The sequence below is a fragment of the Aquarana catesbeiana genome, linkage group LG03 (genome assembly GCF_042186555.1).
Source record: "Aquarana catesbeiana isolate 2022-GZ linkage group LG03, ASM4218655v1, whole genome shotgun sequence".
Taxonomy (NCBI): Eukaryota; Metazoa; Chordata; class Amphibia; order Anura; family Ranidae; genus Aquarana; species Aquarana catesbeiana.
The window spans coordinates 82293891-82316050 of record NC_133326.1 but is presented as its reverse complement, the minus strand read 5'-3'; the positions used below and the strand labels follow the sequence as shown (position 1 = coordinate 82316050).

Genomic DNA, 22160 nt, shown 5'->3' with positions numbered 1-22160 from the left:
TTCCACATAGCTCCACAACAGACATATGACAGAGATCAGCAGTAACTCCCACAACACTGTGTGTAGGCAGCCTGGGGTCACTTCCATAGGGATAAGCACCTGCTTCTCATAAACTGAGCAGTAATAAGTGTCATATTTACTGTTTAAATAGAAAATGGCTAGAACAGGCCTGCTAGGTATCCTGAATTTAAGAGCTGTCACCATTGCCAAATGTAAGTCTCTATTATAGTCTATTATAGTCTAAACTTACTGCAGCCTATTGTTAGGAAAAAGAATTGTTTGTATAGTTCCATAAGAATGTTAATTTCTTACAAGCAAAATTATTTTAAAGTTGGAAGTTTCATTATTGTATTAACCTGTATAATTGTTATAATTGTACAAAACTGCTTATCAATTTTTACTTTAATCATCATTTACAAAACTGCTAAACCCTACTAATGGAACAGAAAGATTTGATATTTTGGATGTTGAACAAAATTCTAAAGACACATATACGTTTTGGACATTCTCATTCACATTCTCATTAGGTCCATATTTAAATTTAGAATGTTTTATTTTATTTTATTTATTATTATTTTTATTGTTATTGTTATTATTATCATTGTTGTTGTTTGTCTTTTTGCCCAGTTGATGAACTAAAATGATATGGTATATTATTCATGTGCTCACATTTGAGGTTTTTGTATATTGATTATCTATTTAATGTTCCTTGACATACATTTTTATACTTCCAATACTATTTGCTATTGGGTATATTGTTTTCAATATGACCTTGATGAGGGGATATTGTATTGATATCAGACTGAAATCGTGATGTTTCATTTTTTTTCTAGCTTTGATGAAGGGGTTTCTCTTGGACCCCCGAAATGTTCTGGATACACCTTGGATTGTCCCCGTGACTTTTATTGGAATTAAGTGGTATCTGAACCTCTTAGCAGTGTTGTGCATTTCAACTTCCATTTTTCTTAATTACACCAAGCCAAGGTGACCATGGAGATCCTGGGGGGTTTAGAAGCTGCCTGCCGGGAACCAGATCATTTATATCAACATCAATACTTTAAGACAGCAATACCAGTGAGATAACACCACTCAACTGCTCATGGTACTTTGGGCAGATTTAAAAGTTATTGTTTATTAATAGAAATACATTTGTTAACAAAAATTACAACCTAATAAAAGTTAATTGCTGTAAATATTTCCACACCTAACGTGAAAACACTGGCGGAAATTTACCAAAACTGGAATGTGCAAAATCTGGTGCAGCCCTGTCTACAAATCAATCCAGGATTTACTTCCAGGATTTACTGTCAAATCTTAATTAGAAGCTGATTGGCTACCATGCACACTTGCACCAGATTCTGAGTGTTCCAGTTTTAGTAAACTTCCCCCACTGCTCCTCCACATACTCAGCGAGCACTGTCACCCTAGAACAGGAAGTTTTTTCTAGCTGGTTCGTCGGGTAAAAAAAAGTAGAAAAATAGGTCTGAGAAAAAAACAAATGCAACTACCACACCTAAGGACTGGTAAGTAGGGATGAGCCAGATGTTGGAGAGAACATCAGGTGTTCGCCTGTTCGCCGAATAGCAAACAATTTGGGGTGTTCCCTGCAAATTTGAAAGCCGCAGAACACCCTTTGAAAGTCTATGGGAGAAATCAAAAGTGCTAATTGTGGTTTGAGTAGTTATCGTAAGGAGACAACTTATATGCTTGGTATTGTCATAAAAAGTGTTTGGGGACCTTGGTCTTGCCCCAGGAGACATGTATCAATGCAAAAAAAAGTTTTAAAAATGGCCATTTTTTTCAGGAGCAGTGATTTTAATAATGCTTAAAGTGAAACAATAAAAGTGAAATATTCCTTTAAATTTCATACCCGGGGGGGGGGGTGTCTATAGTATGTCTGTAAAGTGGCGCATTTTTCCCATGTTTAGAACAGTCCCTGCACAAAATGACATTTCTAAAGGAAAAAAAGTCATTTAAAACTACAATGCTATAATGAATTGTCGGGTCTCGGCAATACAGATAAAAGTCATTGAAAAAATGGCATGGGGGTCCCCCAAAAATCCATACCAGGGCCTTTGGGTCTGGTATGAATATTAAAGGGAACCCTGAACCAAAATTTAAAAAAAAATTGCATGGGGTCCCCCCAAATTCCATACCAGGCCCTTCAGGGGCAACCCTGTGCCAATTTTTTTTTAAATGGCGTAGGGGTCCCCCTCAAAGTCCATACCTGACCCTTCAGGTCTGGTTTGGATTTTATGGGGAACTCCGTGCCAAAATTTAAGAAAAAATGGCGTGGAGGTCCCCCCAAAAATCCATACCAGACCCTTTTCTGAGCAGGCAACCTGGCAGGCCACAGGAAAAGAGGGGAGGATGAGAGAGCACCCCCCTCCTCCTGAACCGTACCAGGCCACATGCCCTCAACATGGGGAGGGTGCTTTGGGGTAGCTCCCCAAAGCACCTTGTCCCCATGTTGATGGGGACAAGGGCCTCATCCCCTCAACCCTTGCCCAGTGGTTGTGGGGGGTCTGCGGGCGGGGGGCTTATTGGAATCTGGAAGCCCCCTTTAACAAGGGGACCCCCAGATCCCGCCCCCCCATTTGAAATGGTAACGGGTATATTGTACCCCTACCATTTCACAAAAAAAGTATCAAAATGTTAAAAAACCACAAGACACATCTTGGGACAAAAATGTTCTAATAGGGGAATGGCGCTGTTCACAGATAATGGAAAAATCAAAAAACGCAAAGCACAACCCACCAGAAAATGGGAAAGAAAAAATGTGAATAAAAAATGTGAAAAAACAATAAACGATAAATGTGCAGTCTGCACCAAAATCCACAGCAACCTATGTGAGAGAATCTAACTAAAATCCTGTAAATTAATCCATTACGTTAATTACATAGGGTGTGAATATGCAAGTCACTACCATAAGTGAAAAAATGCAAAATCATGCATAGTACAAGATGGATAAAAGTGACATAAAAAGTTATATCAGCATTTAAAAATCCCACTTATGTGCCCAATATCATAAACAATACATAAAATATACATGTAAATGAGCCAAATAAACATCTGTGATCTTCCTGATTTAAATAGTAAAAAATGTAAATAAAATTGTATATTGGAGGTGAATTAATCAAAAAATGAATTAATCAAAAAATGAGAATAATAAATATGTGCAATCAAACAAGTTATAAATAAATTGATGTATGTGATGCAATCAAAATCGTCCAATATAAATTGTCCAATGAAGGTATATCAGACAGGTATGTAATCCCCAACAAATTTCAATGTTAATGTGTCCGTGTCTGGCAGGCCCCCTCTTGTGCCCTCACTCACCAGAAAGCCCAACCCCTGCAGGGGTGAAGGGCATGAATCAATCCTGTGGCCGGAATACTGGAGACCCGGAATCCCCCTCTCAGGTTCAGCGAGCCCCTTCCAACTGGATCCGCGTTGTTAGCCAGTACTCTGCTCATGCGTGAGAGCTTCTTCTGCCAGTCCTTTGACGTCACCTCCGGGAGGTGACGTCAAAGGACTGGCGGAAGAAGCTCTCACGCAAATTCGTTGGGGATTACATACCTGTCTGATATACCTTCATTGGACAATTTATATTGGACGATTTTGATTGTATCACATACATCAATTTATTTATAACTTGTTTGATTGCACATATTTATTATTCTCATTTTTTGATTACCGTATTTATCGGCGTATAACACGCGCCGGCGTATAACACGCACCCCAAGTTTAGGTGGGAATTTTAAGGAAAAAAAACTTTTAGGAGGGAAGTTTAAGGAAAAAAACTTACATTAAAATGCCCATCAATGCAGCCTTATCTGTCCATCTGCAGCCTTTTCAGTGTCAGTGCAGCCTTGCCCCAGTGCAGTCTTGTCAGTGCAGCTTTGTCATTGCAGCCTTGTCAGTGCAGCTTTGCCCCAGTGCAGCCTTGTCAGTGTGCAGCCTTGTCAGTGTGCAGCCTTGTCAGTGCAGCTTTGCCCCAGTGCAGGTGCAGCCTTGCCCCAGTGCAGCTTTGTTAGTGCAGGTTTGCCCCAGTCCAGCCATGTCAGTGCAGCTTTGTGCACTCGGTATAGATTTAAATATGGCGCCGAGACTGCAGGGAGCCGAGATACACATACCCGAGTGTTCTCGGCTTTTTTCGGCGCCGCCGTCACGCCCAGTCCCGCCCCTGGACCTGTGTTATGTCCATCATAGGGCGGGACTGGGCGTGACTGTGAGCGGCGCCGAAAAAAGCCGAGAACACTCGGGTATGTGTATCTCAGCTCTTGTCGGAGCTGAGATACACATACCCGAGTGTTCTCGGCTTTTTTCGGCGCCGCTCACAGTCACGCCCAGTCCCGCCCTATGATGGACATAACACAGGTCCAGGGGCGGGACTGGGCGTGACGGCGCCGCCGAAAAAAGCCGAGAACACTCGGGTATGTGTATCTCGGCTCCCTGAAGTCTCGGCGCCATATTTAAATCTACCCACGGCTGTGTATGTCGGCGGCGACCGTGGCAATTGCCGCGATCGCTCTGATGACACAGAAATCGGCGGGGATCGGCCTATAACACGCACCCACGATTTTCCCCTGATTTTCAGGAGAAAAAAGTGCGTGTTATATGCCGATAAATACGGTAATTCATTTTTTGATTAATTCACCTCCAATATACATTTTTATTTACATTTTTTACTATTTAAATCAGGAAGATCACAGATGTTTATTTGGCTCATTTACATGTATATTTTATGTATTGTTTATGATATTGGGCACGTGAGTGGGATTTTTAAATGCTGGTATCACTTTTTATGTCACTTTTATCCATCTTATACTATGTATGATTTTGCATTTTTTCACTTATGGTAGTGACTTGCATATTCACACCCTATGTAATTAATGTAATGGATTAATTTACAGGATTTTAGTTAGATTCTCTCACATAGGTTGCTGTGGACTTTGGTGCACACTGCACATTTATTGTTTATTGTTTTTTCACATTTTTTATTCACATTTTTTCTTTCCCATTTTCTGGTGGGTTGTGCTTTGCGTTTTTTGATTTTTCCATTATCTGTGAACAGCGCCATTCCCCTATTAGAACATTTTGGTTATGTGGATTTCACTTCAGTGTTTCCATTTTGCTTGGGGGGCTGCAGTTCCTTGTTATTACTGATCCTAAACGCGGAATATTTGATTTCTAACATCTTGGGACAAGTCCTTTATTAAAAAATAAAAAAATAAAAATGTCCCACAAAGTCCATTCACCTTCTTCTCTCGCTCCGCCGACGGACCGAAAAAAAAACCTGCATGCCGCCACCGATCCGCCTTCATTGGAGGCACCCGCCATAATGACTGCCCTCTCAGGTGATAGTTCTTTTATAACTGAGTTCGGGGCCATATGGTGACATACCGGGGTAACCCCGCCCCCTCTGACGCTCGGGGACTTCCCAATGGCTTCCCCGTGGTGTCAGAGGGGGGCGGGACCACCCATTTACGTAAAAATGTGCTACTTTACAGGCATACTAAGGTCACCCCCCAGGCACGATATTTAAAGGAATATTTCATTTTTATTGTTTCACCTTAAGCATTATTATAATCACTGCTCCAATTTCTTCCATAGACAAATAATTATAGCCGCAAGTAGTTTTAAATGACTTTTTTTCCTTTAGAAATGTCATTTTGTGCAGGGACTGTTCTAAACACGGGAAAAATACACCACTTTACAGGCATACCATAGACACCCCCCCAGGTACGAAGTTTAAAGTAATATTTCACTTTTATTCTTTCACTTTAAGCATTATTATAAGCACTGCTCCCAAGTCCGTTTTTAAAACTTTTTTTTGCATTGATACATGTCCCCTGGAGCAGGACCCAGGTCCCCAAACACTTTTTATGAAAATAACTTGCATATTAACCCTTAAAATTAGCACTTTTGATTTTTCATGTTCGTGTCCCATAGTCTTTAACGGTGTTCGCACAAATTTTTTGCCTGTTCGCATGTTCTGCTGCGAACCGAACTGGGGGGTATTTGGCTCATTCCTATTGGTAAGCTGTTTTTTTTCTAGGGGGGGTTTAGATACTTTAAGTTTAAATATTGTTTTTTCCTTCTGTAAAGTAGCTACCCTGTCTAAGCCGCAGTTGCACTCTCAGCCTTTACGCACTTTCAGCAAGTTAAAAGTTAAGTGAGCTGATTGAGGAAAATTGCAAAAAATATGGATGCAACATTGGAGTTGTTCTCTTTAGTAACTAATCAGAAATGTTGGTTAACCCCTTCCTGCCACCACCTCCCAACTCTTTAAGAACTTCTAGATGCCGGGATGTGGAGGCCGGCATTCTGGTCGTGTGACCACTGTGATTGGCTTTTACAGTAGTTACATGTTTGGGAAATTCCCGATTGCAAGTATGCATTGGGAGCTTTCCAATCCCTGCCGGCAACTATGCTGGGAGCACATAGGGCATGCTCTCTCAGCACAGTAATGTGCCGGCCTCTCTGCGTTAAAGCACACCTGCCAGGAGGCCACATGCACACCTACTACTGGTGGGAAGAGGTTACATTTTACACGAAGTGAAATTAATTGTCTCCTTACGATAACTACTTAAACCACAATTGTAAAAAATAATGTTAGGGCTAAAAAGAAAAATTTTTACCTAGTGGAAAAAAATTTACAGCTTAATAATTCATTAATGGTTGTCCTCTAAATTCCAGATGCCTGAAAATATTCTCTCTGATAAAATAAGAATGAGCACTTTAATAATAGCTCTCAAATCACATCTTTAGAATTGTTTTAAATATAAAAAGCATAACTAAAGGAAAGGTGTTCTTTATTTGGGGGGGGGGGTGGATAGAGTGGAGAGAGACAGAACACCTTGTCCTTTTCATCTTTATGCCTTAAATGCCTATGGAAATGGGGCCAGTGGGAGTAATTGGCAGCACTGATGCCACTTGAACTCACCAATACATGTGGAGCATAACTTTTTCCAGTATGCTATCAATTTAGAAGAACAGCAGTGGTACAAATATAACCAACTGCCTAAAATATCAAGCACAGCTTTAGTATACACAGAAATAGGCAATGAAAAAAATGACAGCTGGACAAGCATGTTCCACTCCCTGCAGTGCTCAGATCAGATCCTCCCAGCGTGTACAGGATCACACATGATAGATTAGACATCCAGAGCTTTCATGCTAGTGCACTCTTATCTAATAATGGACCACTGTGCTCGGCACAGCTGGCAGCACTTGGAGCTCATTTAAGATGCATTTGGAGTGCATGAGCCCTAAATCAAAAATTTCAGCAGCAATTCTAATATGCAGGAGATGCTGAAAAGAGCAACAAAATATAACAAAAACAAAGAATATTCAGGTACAGGTCAAATAAAAACAGGGGAGACAAGGATTCAGAAATTAAATTCTTAAGGGATAAAAAGAATTGTTTTCAAGCATTTAAGAAAAAAATGTTGCGTGCAGCTACAGCGCTGCACTGAGTTATGTCATAAAAATGTGTTTGTTAATTGGGTAAGATGAAAAATAATTCCGTTAATACAAAACATAAATATAGACAAGGACCTGTGTTCTACAAGTAACACAAAAAGCATATAAATTAGATGTAAAACTTGAGAAAACTGGGAGAAGAGTAGGTTAATTGTGAACAATTGATGAAAATTAGAATTGAATTTGGCTAAGGTTAGGGGACCTCTGTCAGAGTCCAGTAATTAGCCATACCAATGTACTAGACTAGAAGGTCTGTTCAAATGCACATGCCGGGATAATAAAATCACAAATAACTCATAAGACCAGATGTCAGTGCAAAAAAAAAAGAAAAAAAAGTCTGATGAACTTACAATTGGAAAGTCTCATTGTATTTTGGTGACCAGGTGTTGCTTTTTGTTTTAGTGCTTAATTTCCTTTTCTTGTCAGCCAGACTGGGACCTAATACATAGACTTCAACAAAAGGCCGGAACATAGCTGTAGTCTGCCAAATCAAGCCATTGAGTGCCACAACTGCAACAAAAGAGAATAGTGAACATGGATCACAAATCATGTGATGTATGCTATACAAAACCACATTTTATGGTGTAGCTCAAGTTTGCTGGGTAAAAATGGAACTGTTTGTAGGTAAGCAACATACATAGCAAGGGTTTTAACAGTTTGTTTTGCTACTTTATTCTGAGCTTGACCACAGTTCGACTTTAAACTGATTTCTGAATGGTTAGCCTTTATTATACCCACCTGGTGCAGTTCAAGTGCTGTAATAAGAAAGGCTGTAGTGTCTCCATCCCTTTATGTTAGAATTAAACTTACATAGTATCTCAACAAAAATGAAACCCCTGTTGCATGTGATGAGTAAACATGAATATCACTGCAAACAATTGCACAAGCGGGAACTAGAATTCTGAATGGATGCCATGTGCATGCAAATTATGTACAGTTAATTTTTTTTTTTTATTGGGAATTTGAATGGAAAGGTAATTTTTATAAAATGTTTTAATTGAATGAAGTATCTTGTTGAGAAATTAAATAAGAATAGTAAATCTAAGAATATCTGGAGTCTTCTTTTAAATAACAAATCAATAGCGCAACATCACAGCCAATGGACTATATATTTTTCAGAAAGAAGTTACCAGTGGCAACTCCTGAATTTCTTTCAAGACAAAAGCTAAATATTTCTTTTTAGTTATGCACATTTATAATCAGGATTTTTTTTAAAGATATTTAAATTGTATAAAAAATATAAAACGATAATAACAAAATACAAAAACAGAAAGCTATACCAGGTATATATATATATATTAAAAAAAGATGAACAGTAAGCTGTTAGTGAATGTCCACTATATTAATGTAAATCTTAAACCAAAACTAAACTGAAATTAAATTAAAAGCAAAAGTACAAATCTTTTATCTGGGATTGGGTAGCACCTCAGCACAGCAGCATTAGCAGCACAATCTGCATATTAGATTGGGCATGGAGACTGCTGATGAAGAAGAACAAAATACAATTCTTTGGGCCTCATGCACACTGGCATTTGCTTAACTTCCCTGAACGCCTGTGCTCCTGACAGGAGAAGGGTGGCTTAAAAAGCCACGTTTAGCACATGCATTAAGGTGCATCAAACATTTGAGCGTTTATAGATTCCACTGGGCAGAATATAAATTTTATCGAAAAAACCTCAAGTGCTAAACAAGTCTAGCATTTAAGCATGTTTAGACGTGACTCCTCTACTAATGCACCTGTAAATGCCTATGTGTGCATGGACACATAAGCTAACATAGAGGGTACCAGTAAAAGCAGCATTTTTAAGCCCAGTGTACATGAACCCTTATAGTTGTTTTTTAGGGTGTGACAACACCACAACGCAGAGAAAGCCTCATTGCCTAGTCTTTTGGATGGGACCAGAAGTAAAATACTGATCAACAAGGAAAAAAAAGTATTATGATGGCCATGGAGACAGTTAAAAAGCAGGTCACTTTCCTATAATAGATCCATTGAGTGCAATCAAAGGACCAATAAGCTCATTGGGGAAGATAGCAATCTTGCTAGAAACCAAACAAGGACAATAAGAAAAGTTTAAGACATATTTACTAAAAGCAATTAAAACATGTCACTGCACTAATATAAAACACGTTATTGGCCCCTTCTTAGTGTATGCATTTAAACTGAAATTCCATCTCAAGCCTTTGCATAGCTGTCTCACATCCAACGCAGTTCCTGTATTAAAAGAACAGAGGTTGCAAGTGTGTGCAAATCCTAAAACAAATCATTCCCTAAACACAAGTTACCAGGATTGGTACTAGAAATGCTCTTGAAAAAAATAATTAAGAAAATAAACTGTGTACCTATTTAACCACTTAGTAACTCTTAGTTATTGGTAATCAGCCTTGCGTAACTCATTCCCTCTTGTCTCTTTGTTCTGCAACTGATTGTTTTTATTTCCAGTATTATTAAATTCCTTTTTTTATGACACATTTAAAAAAAGCACAAGATTGAAAAAAGAAAAAGAAAACCTTTATTTCATCTGTAAATAATTTGCTATGCTTTGTAATAGAAACCAAATTTTAGTGTCATTATGCCCACAAGAAGTTAAAGAATAAAATGTGCAATTTTTATTAACAGACAATTTGTTGTTCCAGTGCATTTCTTATTTTGTCACATCTTTCATCTAAAGATTGCATAGAAAATAAAACATTTTTCAAGGCAATTTTGTCAAGAGAAAGCCTTTCTTTTTTATAGCCGTACTCCAGGTAAATTAAAGGGATTGTAAAGTTTTTTTTTGTTTTGCTTTTTAAATAACAAACATGTTATACTTACCTCCTCTGTGCAAGGGTTTTGTCCTTGATCCTCCTCTTCTTGGGTCCCTCAGTGGCGCTCCTGGCTCCTCCTCACATCAAGTGCCCCCTCAGAGACCCGCATTCCAAGGGGACAAAGAAAAAATCACCGCTCTAGGAGGTTAATCAGGAACCTCTCCTCCAGACTGGAAGCCTCAGGGTCCGGCAATGCTAGTAGCTATAAATGTGAGAAAAGTCCTGGACAGCCACACTCAAAATGATAATTGCCTTTATTGATAAAAACAACAAACATACATGCCACAGCAAGAAGTACAGGAAAACTGACGCGTTTCACACTATAGTTAGTGCTTAATCATTAAGCACTAACTATAGTGTGAAACACGTCAGCTTTCCTGTACTTCTTGCTGTGGCATGTATTTTTGTTGTTTTTATCAATAAAGGCGATTATCATTTTGAGTGCGGCTGTCCAGAACTTTTCTCACAGTTATCATTCCAAGGGGACACCCGAGCGGGCATGCTCCCAAGTCCTGCTGCTGCGTCCGTTGACACAGACAGCAGGACTCGGCCCCTCCCCTGACTCCCGTGTCACTGGATTTGATTAACAACAGCAGAAGCCAATGGCTGCGGGGCTATTAATCTATCCAATGAGGACCCGAGACAGTGGCTGGAGCTGCTGTGCTCATCCACGTCGATGGAACGATCAGGTTCAGGTAAGTAAAAGAGGGGCTCTAGGGGGCTGCTGCACTACGGAAGGTTTTTCACCTTAATGCATAGAATGCTATAAGGTGAAAAACCAGGAGGGTTTACAACCTCTTTAAAAAACTATCCTTGCAGTGGGGCTCCTCCTTGCACTCTAAGGGTTAAATGCTAATTTTTGCCTAGGGTACCAGGAAGAAGGAATTACACTTACCCCACCCCTCACTCCCTCAGCAGCAAGCATTTACCTCTTCTCTCTGGAGAGGCTCTCAGTATCCTTACTTAAACTACCAGACTATTAGTCCTGCATTGTGATGACATCACAGCTGCAATTATCAAACAGGCTGCCAAAGAGAAGAGGCTTTGGGGACCTGTCACATGAAAGGCGGAATCAATGGAAAAGATAAGCCCCACTACAAGGGTCATTTTTTTCAGTTCCTCTGAGTTTAGCTAAAACTAATTGCAACATTACTGCTAATCAATAATCTGCATACATAGTTAATGCAAATATTACAGTAAATATTATAGTTATTTTCAGGTTCAATTTCTGGTATATAGGAAAAAAAATTATTGGATAGCATAATAAGACCCCTTGCAAATGAAGAATAACAAAACAAGACAAAAGTTTTTAAAGTGTGGATGATTACCGAAAATCTACCATGCAGTGGATGCAAAGTGTCATGGAGAAACAGTACTCCAACCCGCTGCTACCAGAAGAAATAATTCTGAGGTTGGGTTGCAATGAAGAATTTTGTTCATTTCTAGCTTACCCTTTACTGTAATCTTATGTTCACCATTCCCAGGATGAGTGACGATATCCACTTGAACGGAAATTTCTCCAACAGAGCTTTCTGAGGACTGGCCTGCAAGACATAAGTGAAAAGGTCAGGGCAATACTACCAGTAAAGGGCATAGCCTGTAACTGGATATACTATAAGGACAAGAGTTTGTCAGTTACAAGTCTAGATTTCTTGTCTGTTTCTCACCCGCCTTCTAATATAGAAAGGTCATTTATTTTTCTTTCAATTCAAGAGACCCCTTTAGGAAATAGTTTTGTATGCCAGTTTTGCCAGTTTACAGTATCAGTCAGGCCACCCTTCCCTCTAAATATAAAACTCTTGCTTTTTTTAATAAAATTCATATACATTGGAAGGATTCAGCAAATGTTATTTCTGATTCCTACCTACTTTGTCCATGACCCAGGACTCAATCCAAGACTCATATGAAACATTGCAAGACTGGCCCTGAGCTGGATGTAAAGACTTTATCAAAGTATATCATCAAAGTTGTAGAAAACCTTTCTAATATAAATAGCAGACCTATCTTAAGCAGACATTTTTCATAATAGTGTTTTACTGCAGTCCAGTGCTTAGTTCACACTAAGTTATATGCCAGGAACACCATAAAACATAAAAGAAGTGCACGTAATTTGGCTTTAGGTTCTGTGCTTAGTCCTTTGAGAGGGAGTAAGTCAAGCATAAATATGGAGGTGATAATCATTTTTTTAAATTTCTTTTGAACAAGGTAAATCAAAATACTATGGTGCTAGGGTAAGGGAGAGAAGAAGGAATCCAAATAATAAAGAAAAATGAAATATTAATCAAATAAAGAGTAATCCTGCAAAATGAGCATCCGAGGAATGATATACATAACAGTTTACTTAGTATGGCCGAGGTACACTGCCTAAATATTAATCATCTAAAACTAATCTTAATGTGTAATAATGGTTCCCAACCTGTTATGCCGTACCTGGAAAGGGCTAAGCTTAGCATTGTTTCCCTCTGCAGACACCTGCAGTGCTCTCTCCATGCAGTACCAAGCTAGAAGTCCTTCTGACAAAGCAGTTCCCACCACCAGCAAGGAACGTTGTTGTGATCACTGCCACATCTGTACTAAGATGCCCTCTGAGAACCTTTATGTGAATGTATTTTAGGAAAAACTTTCTTAAATAAATTGACCACAAAACTAGATCACTTTGGCTGTGTTTTGAACTACCCTCTTTGATTTGCTTAAGAACCTGTCGCCAGATTATTTATTTCATAAACAATCTTCCTATAAGTTTATATGTGCATTTAACATAATTTAGGCATATTATTTACCTGTAAACTCCTCCCTAGGCATTCAAAAGCCATGAGACTAGTGCTGGGAGATACCATCTTGGATGTGATGTCAGTGGCCCCAGCAGACTCAGAGCTGTCAACCGAGTGATATTCTATAGTATTCCCCTTCTCCCCACAACAACTACATAAAGATTTTTGTAGGAAGGGTAAGGGTTATAATGCTTGGCTGGCAGACAGTAATTAGACACTCCTAGAAGAGGAGAGAGCTATGATGTGCAAGGAGGAAGGAGCATGTGCTAGGGAGTTGACCTTTGTAAAATCATCAAGTTTTCTAGTTAGGCCTCATTTACACAGCGCTTAAAACTACTGCTTTTACAGGTGTTTGCCTTTTTTTTTCCAGCCTGTAAAAGCACCTCTATTAGCCTAGACATGTGTAGGCGCATTTGAGCACTAATGCATTCCAATGGGCAGAATAAATTAATATTCTGACCACTAGAATCCATGAAAAACCTTGACACTTTTTTCTGCCAGGAGTAAAAGGCATTCAGGGCAGAAAATCAAATGCCCTGTATGTATGAGGCCACAATGCAAGTTAATACAAAGAAAAATGCTGTTAGTAAGCATTTAAAGCACTTCATTTTTCAGTGCTTTTAATTTCAATTTTTTAAGCTGGTGACAGGGATCTGTGGAAGAGGAGGAGAGGGGATCAATATATGTCAGTTTGTATTACTATTTGTGTTGTTTTCTGTCGTGCTGAGAGTCCTCAGTGATAAGGATTAGCTCAGTCGTGTTTGGATCCTATTCTGAACCCACCTAAGCAAGCCCACCAGGATCCTGTCACTGTACTGGGTCAATCATAAGCAAGTGAGGAAACAATAAAGAGAAGCTAAATAATATGCCCAACTGGGCAACAATGTAAGATTATCTTCTGATTTGAGCTGTCTATGGTTACACTTCAGCCTCGTAGACACCTGATCGGACTTTCCAACAACAAAACCATGGAATTTTGTCCGAAGGGTGTTGGCTTTAACTTGTCTTGCATACACACGGTTACACAAATGTTGGCCAACATTTATGAACGTAGTGACATACTAGATGCACTACGTCGTTTTTCAGCTCTTTAGCTCCACCTTTGGGCTCCTTCTGCTAATGTCGTGTTAGTAGAAGTTTGGTGAGTGTTGATTGGCGCTTTTCTTTTTGTGTTTTTCATTTAGCGCTTTTAAGTTCTCGCTTTTCATTTCGTGCTTTTCAGTTCATTTCTGAACGGCCGCTCATCAACCAGACATGTTGCGGAATCAGAGGAGATAACGTGTTATTTATTATTGGCCTTGGAGTTATTGCTTTGACATTATTTTTTGGGTTGAATAATGATTTGTTTTAGCATATTTTCTATATTTTTGGATGCATAGAATGCACTTTTAGGTTAAGTTCTATTGGCAGATAGCATGTCTATTTTTTTTTTTTTTATTGCACAATAAAAACATTGTGGAGAATAATACTTGTGTTTTATTCTTGATATCACTAGAAAAAAAAAGCCTTTGAAAACTCGTTTGCAATAACTCCATCAGCATCACCAGCAAAGCAGCTTCATTATTATCCCATTAAAGAAGAAGAGAATTGTGCACTGCATTTGGAGATTTCATAATTTGCCACGTCATGAATTTTAATTCTCCATTACAAATGCTAGTTTAGAAGACCGACCGCTTCTGCTTCTGAGCATGCCTGTTTGTACTTTGGACTTTTGTCTGACGGACTTGTGTACACACAATCGGAAAATTCGACAACACACATTTGTTGGCGGAAATTTTGAAGACATGCTAGCCAACATTTGTTGGCGGAAAGTCCGACAACAAATGTCCAATGGAGCATACACACGGTCGGATTTTCCGCCAACAGGCTGACATCCAACATTTCCCATCGGAAAATCCGATCGCGTGTACGGGGATTTACACTTCAGGTTCCCCCAATGGCAGACCTAGGAAAATAGATCTTGCAATTATATCTATATCAATTATATATTAATTCTAAATGATATTTTTTTTAAACAAACATGTCATTTTCATCTGCTTTGTGCAGTGGTTTTGCACAGAGCAGCCCGACCCTCCTCTTCTCAGGTCTCCTGTCAGCGCTCCTGGCTCCTCCTCTTTGATGAGTGCCCCCATAAGAAGCTGCTTCTTATGAGGGCACTCGCTCCAAAGCATCACTACCTGTGTCTATAGACACAGACAGTGGGGCTGGCCAAGCCCCTGCTCCCTTATCAAAGGTTTTGATTGACAGCAGGCGCAAATGGCTCCCGATGCTATCAAGCTGCCCTATGAGGAGGGAGAGCGGAGGGAGCTGCTGCTCTCATGCATAGTGCTGGATCAAGATCCGGCTCAGGTAAGTATAAAGGGGGTGCGGACTTGGGGCTGAGCTGCAGAGAGAAGGCTTTTTACCTTAATGCCTTAAAGCAGAGTTCCACCCTGAATTTTTTTTTTCAGAATCGGACTCCTCTAAACCTAAAAAAAACATTTGAAGGCAAAATTTTTTTTTATACTTACCAGAATCGCCCTGTTGCTATGTAGTCCTCCTAATCTGCCACTTCCTGGTCCGCGGAGCTCCTCGTCACTTCCTCCCTCGCCTGTGCTCCTGGAAAATTATGTGTCATCATTTCCAAGGAGTCTGTGGGCAGTACTGTGATGTACTGTGTACTGTGTTGTTGCCATAACAACGGGGTGGGACCTTCCTCCATCGCTGCCCGTTGTTATGGCAACTTTAGAAACAATCAGCACCACAGCCAGTGAATCGCTCATGCACAAGATTGAGAGGTGCATGCTGGTTACCCAGCATGCACCACTCCAAAACTAATCTAGGAAGAGATCTTGATTGGGCTTCACATGCCCACAATCATGATGGCAACGGCCACAAACGGAGGCAGAAAACATTTGAGTAAGAAATTTATATTTATGCTAAATTGATCATGATCATTGTATAATCGTTTTTGTATTTCATTTGTAATAATGCTAGGATCAATTAAAAAAAAAAAAAAAAAATCGCCGAAACTCCGCTTTAAAAAAAAATCTTCACCTTTAGAACCACTTTAAGCACAGCAATACAGTATAAAATAGCTTGTATATGATATAAAAATCAGCCTGTCTATTATAATTTAAGAAATGTATTATAAATCATATATTTATGCAACAGTGAAGCTGCAAAATCCTTATACAGGATCATACAAAATATTTTCTTTATTAGCCATGTCTCTTTTTTCCCCGTGAGCTAATAAACTATGTTGCATTTCTTCTATTATGCAGCATGAAACTACTCTCCATTGTAATGCTGTATCAGCAATGCCAGTGAGCAATGACTAAATTGTAACCTTCTCTAGCAGTCTTGGCACAGTTCCAAAAACCTAGAGTGATACCACCTGTGAAATACAATGGCTGCACCAAAACAACCCATTGTTGTTGAAAACGTCAATGCAGGCACAAAGCAGATATGTTATCTGTGAATCTATATCACAGTGCTTTGACAGCAACAAGGCATAAACCATTTACTCATCAAATTTATATACCTATTACAGAGCATTCTGCAGAGGAAAATAAGCTTCATATTGGTTTATTCTATCTAGATTTCCAGTGTCGTAGTAGAATACTACATATGGTAAGGGGGCATAGATAAACCGAATATACTCTTACATTATTCTGGACACTAGTTCAAATATTTTACTTAATTTAAATATTAAGTTGCTGCATGTCAAAGTATTCTTTCTTTGGTTACAGAATCTCTTTTTAAGCCCATTAAAGTCACAAATGGACAACTTATTCGATCACTATGCCTCAAATGGGAAAGAGGATTTTGATTGATAGTTAAGATATAATCATAACTGTATGATTAATCATAAGTCATAAGATTAATCATATGATTAATCATAATTCATTGATTCTATCTCTGTTTCCAGCATGTAATCTCATAATCTGATCACTCAAAACATGACTGCGTTCATGAGCAAAGTATCATAGTGCTGCTGCCAATCGATGCAAATGATCGAAAAGTTTCCATCCTGGCCAATCGACTCAGTATCCAATTTGATCAAAATTGAGTCTAAATTGATCGTAAGGGAAGTTATGGCTAATTGATTGTTTGCAGAGTCAATTGTTTTGATCATCAATTAGATTGAAAAACTGGAGCATGTATGGCTACCATAACACACCACTTCTCTTAGGGTGGCCAAAGGTGGCTTAGCAAATTTTGTTTAAGAAATCCAAACAGGCAGGCAGAAAAAAAACTAGCTGAACAGTGACAACAGCCAATCAGATGTAGTCACTGTTTGTGTATCTCCCACTTTCGGCTATTGTATTCTGACAGCTGGCTCCTGTGGCTGTCAGAATACAATAGCTGACAGCAGGAGATTCAGCTATCCATGCTGTTTGGTTCCAAGCATGGATGGAGAAACCTGTGGATTTCTTTATGTGTATGGCTAACTGTACTCTGCAATTTGGTGTGAAACACATGTGCTGAGGGGTGTGAATGTTGCCTAGCTAAGCTAGCACAAAGCATTGTAATGTTAGCACGGGAAGCAGAATTTTACTGAGAGGAAAAGGTTATTTGTAAAAAGTTAAATATTACAAGTTATACTTGAAATGTAATAGACACAAATGTACCTTGCCCTTTTTGGTGTTCTTGAGCTGTTTCCTGAAATCTCACTAATATAAATCCTGCACCCTGGTTATTCCCTTACCTATTATTTTACATTGGGAACTGTTAGCACTGCAACTGATACCAAAAAATAACAGTTTAATTTGAAAAAATTGTACATAAAGTACTGTGCCCCATTATTCTTATATGCTAATTATACATGCATAAATACATAATAAATCACATGAAACAAAACATAAAAAGTCTTATTATGTATCCTTCATTTTTGCCCAAAAGTGATCAAATTTCATTTATTTTTGTGTCGTTTCATATGATTTTTTATTATTTATTTATGCATGTATAATTGGTATCTAAGATTTTAAGAGTACTTTTATATATAACAGTTTCCTATAATGAAGTTGTTTTGTTTTGGCAAAAATCATGTGGCACAGTTGTGTAACTTGGAATTGCATTCATTATTTTAATGCCTTGGCAATAACAGAACCAGTATAACACTTTGCATTGCTACTATCAGAAATTAAATAAAAAACTGAATATATAAATATTTTTTGCTAATTAAAGCTATTTTTGTTGTATAAAATTTAGAATTTACATAATACAAATAGAAATACCATAATTACTCAGTGCGCTAAATGAACATTTGGTTTATGGCTTAGCAAAATGGCAATAAATAAGCTGTCTTCTATAATTTTGATTATACAGATACTGCACAGATATTAACCACTTCAACCCTGGAAGACTTTACCCCCTTCCTGACCAGGCCATTTTTTGCGATACGGCACTGCGTTGCTTTAACTGACAATTATGCTGTACCCAAACAAAATTGACAACCTTTTTTTCCCACAAATAGAGCTTTCTTTTGGTGGTATTTGATCACCTCTGTGGTTTTAATTTTTTGCGTTATAAACAAAAAAACAGTGACAATTTTGAGAAAAAACACAATATATTTTATTTTTTCTACAATAAATATCCCAATTAAAAAAAATAAAAAATTCCTCAGTTTAGGCCGATATGTATTCTTCTACATATTTTTGGTAAAAAAAAATCCCAATAAGCATATATTTATTGATTTGCACAAAAGTTATAGCGTCTACAAAATAGGGGATAGATTTATAGCATTTATATTTTAATTTTTTTTGTTTTACTAGTAATGGTGGTGATCAGCAATTTTTATCTGGACTGCGATATTGCGGCGGACAAATCGGGCACTTTTGACAAATTTTTGGGACCAGTGACATTTTCACAGCGATCAGTGCTATATAAAATGCACTGATTACTGTATAAATGTCACTGGCAGGGAAGGGGATAACACTAGGGGGCGATCAAGGGGTTAACTGTGTTCCCTAGGTGTGCTCTAACTGTGGGGGGGTGGGACTGACTAGGGGAGGAGACCGATCAGTGTTCCTACTTAGTAGGAGCACACAATCTGTCTCCTCTCTCCTGAGAGAACCAGGATTTGTGTTTGTTTACACACACAGATCCCAGTTCTTGCTCTGTCACGAGCGATCACGGTTTCCCAGCGGTCATCAAGCCTATCGACACTCGCATTAGCTCCGGGGAAATGCTGCGGGTATGCGCGAGCGCCTCCTACAGCGTCTTAAAAGGCCAATGTACAGCTACGATGGTTAGTACAGGGGAGTCATCCTGCTGCAGTATAACTGTGGCGGCTGGTCCGGAACCAGTTAACCACTCTGCCCCGGAAGTTTTGGCTGCTCGATGACCAGGCCATTTTTTGCGATATGACACTGCGTTGCTTTAACTGACAATTGCGCGGCTGTACGATGTTGTACCCAAACAAAATTGATGACCTTTTTTTCCCACAAATAGAGCTTTCTTTTGGTGGTATTTGATCATCTCTGCAGTTTTTATTTTTTGCTCTATAAACAAAAAAAGACCGTCAATTTTGAAAAAAACACGATATTTTGTACTTTTTGCTATGATAAATATCCCTAATTTATTTTTAAAAGAAAGCTAATTTTTTTCCTCAGTTTAGGCTGATGTGTATTCTTCTACATATTTTTGGTAAGAAAAATCACAATAAGCGTATATTGATTGGTTTGCACAAAAGTTATAGCGTCTACAAAACAGGGGAAAGATTTATGGCATTTTTATTATTATTATTTTTTTTACTAGTAATGACGGCTATTATGGTGGACAGATCAGAAACTTTTGAAGCATTTTTGGGACCATTGGCATTTATACAGCGATCAGTGCTATAAAAATGCACTGATTACTGTGTAAATGTCACTGTTAACAGTAGGGGGCGATCAAGAGGTTAACTGTGTTACCTAGGGAGTGATTCTAACTGTTGGGGGATGGGACTGCCTGGGTGAGGAGTGTGATCTGTTGTTCATACTTAGTATGAACAACAGATTGCTCTCCTCACCCCTGACAGCACGGAGATCTGTCTGTTTACATTAACAGATCTCTGTTCTGTCTCTGTGTGGAGCAATCACTGGTGCCCGGCAGTCACATGCTCATTGGCTTTGGCATTGCACGCTCCCTAGTGGTCAAAAGGTGAACCAATGTACTGCTACGTTGGTTCGCCCAGGGGAGCCGACCTGCCGCTGTACAACTGAGGCGGCTGGTCAGGAAGGGGTTAAAGATAAACTCCCAAAAAAATCTAGAACTGCAATATCAACAATAATTTAGCAAATATATATATATATATATATATATATATATATATACATGCCTGTGAGTATGATACATTTAGAATAAATGTGTTTTTTGCCGCTGCTTGAGAGTTCAATACAAAATCACACAGATGAAATTAATTTGGCTGTGCTTCTTTGGGCATATGCTGCATATGCTGTGGCCATGCGCATTGGCTCCACATGTCCTAGCATCTGTGCAGCTGTGCATAGTAACCAATCAGCTTCCAGGTTTTATTGTCAAAGCTTAATTGAACAAGCTGAAGTTAGAAGCTTGATTGGCTACCATGAACAGCTGCACCAGATTCTGAGTGCTCCAGTTTTAGTAATTCCTCCCCTTAGCGTCCACTTAATAATCAAGGGTACACTATTTAAATGCCCAGCACTATATAAGACCCATCCCAAAGTCCCAATGTGCTATTTTTTTATGTCCCTAGTAATAAAATAGAATAGGTTTTGACAGGCTTGCTAGCCTTTACACCTTTACAAAACTGCAGTCACCCAACTTAGACACTCTACTAACTCTGGGAAAAAGTCCCCCAAGCGGGGTTTTTAGGCAGCTAGCTATAGATATGAGCAAGGCATTAAGTAAAATATTAAAATTTTTTATTGAAGGGTAATGAATAAATGTAACAACATATAAATATAAATTGGGAGCTCAAGTGGAAAAATACCAATTATATTTATATTTATATGTTGTTACATTTATTCATTACCCTTCAATAAAGAATTTTAATATTTTACTTAATGCCTTGCTCATATCTATAGCTAGCTGCCTAAAAACCCCGCTTGGGGGACTTTTTCCCATTTTTCTTGTCCATATTGGGGTGAGCAGCATTGATATCTCTCCTTAATGTGTCTTCCCTCTTTACTCCACTGACTCTAACCAAACCAAACTAGTAAGCCACATTCTCAATGTGTGTGATACCAAATTTCGATTAGTTCACATATTTTAGTGCCCAGGGTTCATTTTTGATCCTTCTTACATTTGCCCAGATTTTCTTCTATATCTCAGTCATCACTGCAGCAATAATGGAGATATCATTTTTTAGCCCCAGCAATTCTGCACAAAGTAAAAGTAATCCTAGTGGCTAAGAAGGCAGTGGAAGGGGGTCCCAGCACAACCTTTACTGCTTTTAGGATGCGACCAGTAGCATCCAGTTCTTGGAACACAGTGAAAGGGATGGATGTTGTTCCTCCCACTGTGTAATGTCAGAAACCAGAAGTGACAAGGATTTTATCACTTCTGGTTTCGGTCTCATGTAAACAAGCCATTACTGGCTTGAACAAACATCTGATCAAACAGATCTTGGTTTAATCAGATGCTTTAGAGGACAGATACAGGGTCTAAAAGACCCCAGATCTCCCATAAAAATTACCTGTCATGGCCCATGCCATCACAAGGGATATTGTTCATCTCTTGTGAAAGAAAAAAATAAATAAAGATACAGTGTGAACATTTTTTTATTTTAAATAAAATACAATTTAAAAGAAACATAAACTGCCCCCGCTCCTTCAGGCTTATGTGCAATTGCAAACACACACGTTGTCCCCACACACATATGTAAACTGCAACAAACCTGCATTTTGTCTTGAGCTGGGGCCAGGGGTGGGGTCAGGGGCATGGTTAAAGGGGGCCCCACCTGGTAGGCTGTACGGGGCCCCATGATTTCTAACAGCGGCCCTGGGTGGGGGAGTCAAATTAGCAGAACTGAATATTTATGTAGCTCCAGCCATTCTCTGGGGAGGTGTGCCCATATGGTGGTTGGGGAGTGCATAAATAGTTTGTAGCACCAGAGAGCAGGGTTCTTTTCCCTGAAGGAGAGGTTCT

General features: G+C 38.9%; 1 protein-coding gene across 1 annotated transcript in view; it reads right to left on the bottom strand.

The window, feature by feature from the left end:
* The window catches only part of UNC13C (unc-13 homolog C), an 884756-nt gene that overhangs the window by 5413 nt on the left and 857183 nt on the right, over window positions 1-22160 (bottom strand). Inside the window, exons 32-33 of the mRNA XM_073618754.1 lie at window positions 11748-11840; window positions 7839-7998 (exon numbers count right to left, since the gene is read on the bottom strand). Coding sequence (XP_073474855.1) covers window positions 7839-7998; window positions 11748-11840 — 253 coding nt within the window. The remainder of the gene's footprint in view (window positions 1-7838; window positions 7999-11747; window positions 11841-22160) is intronic.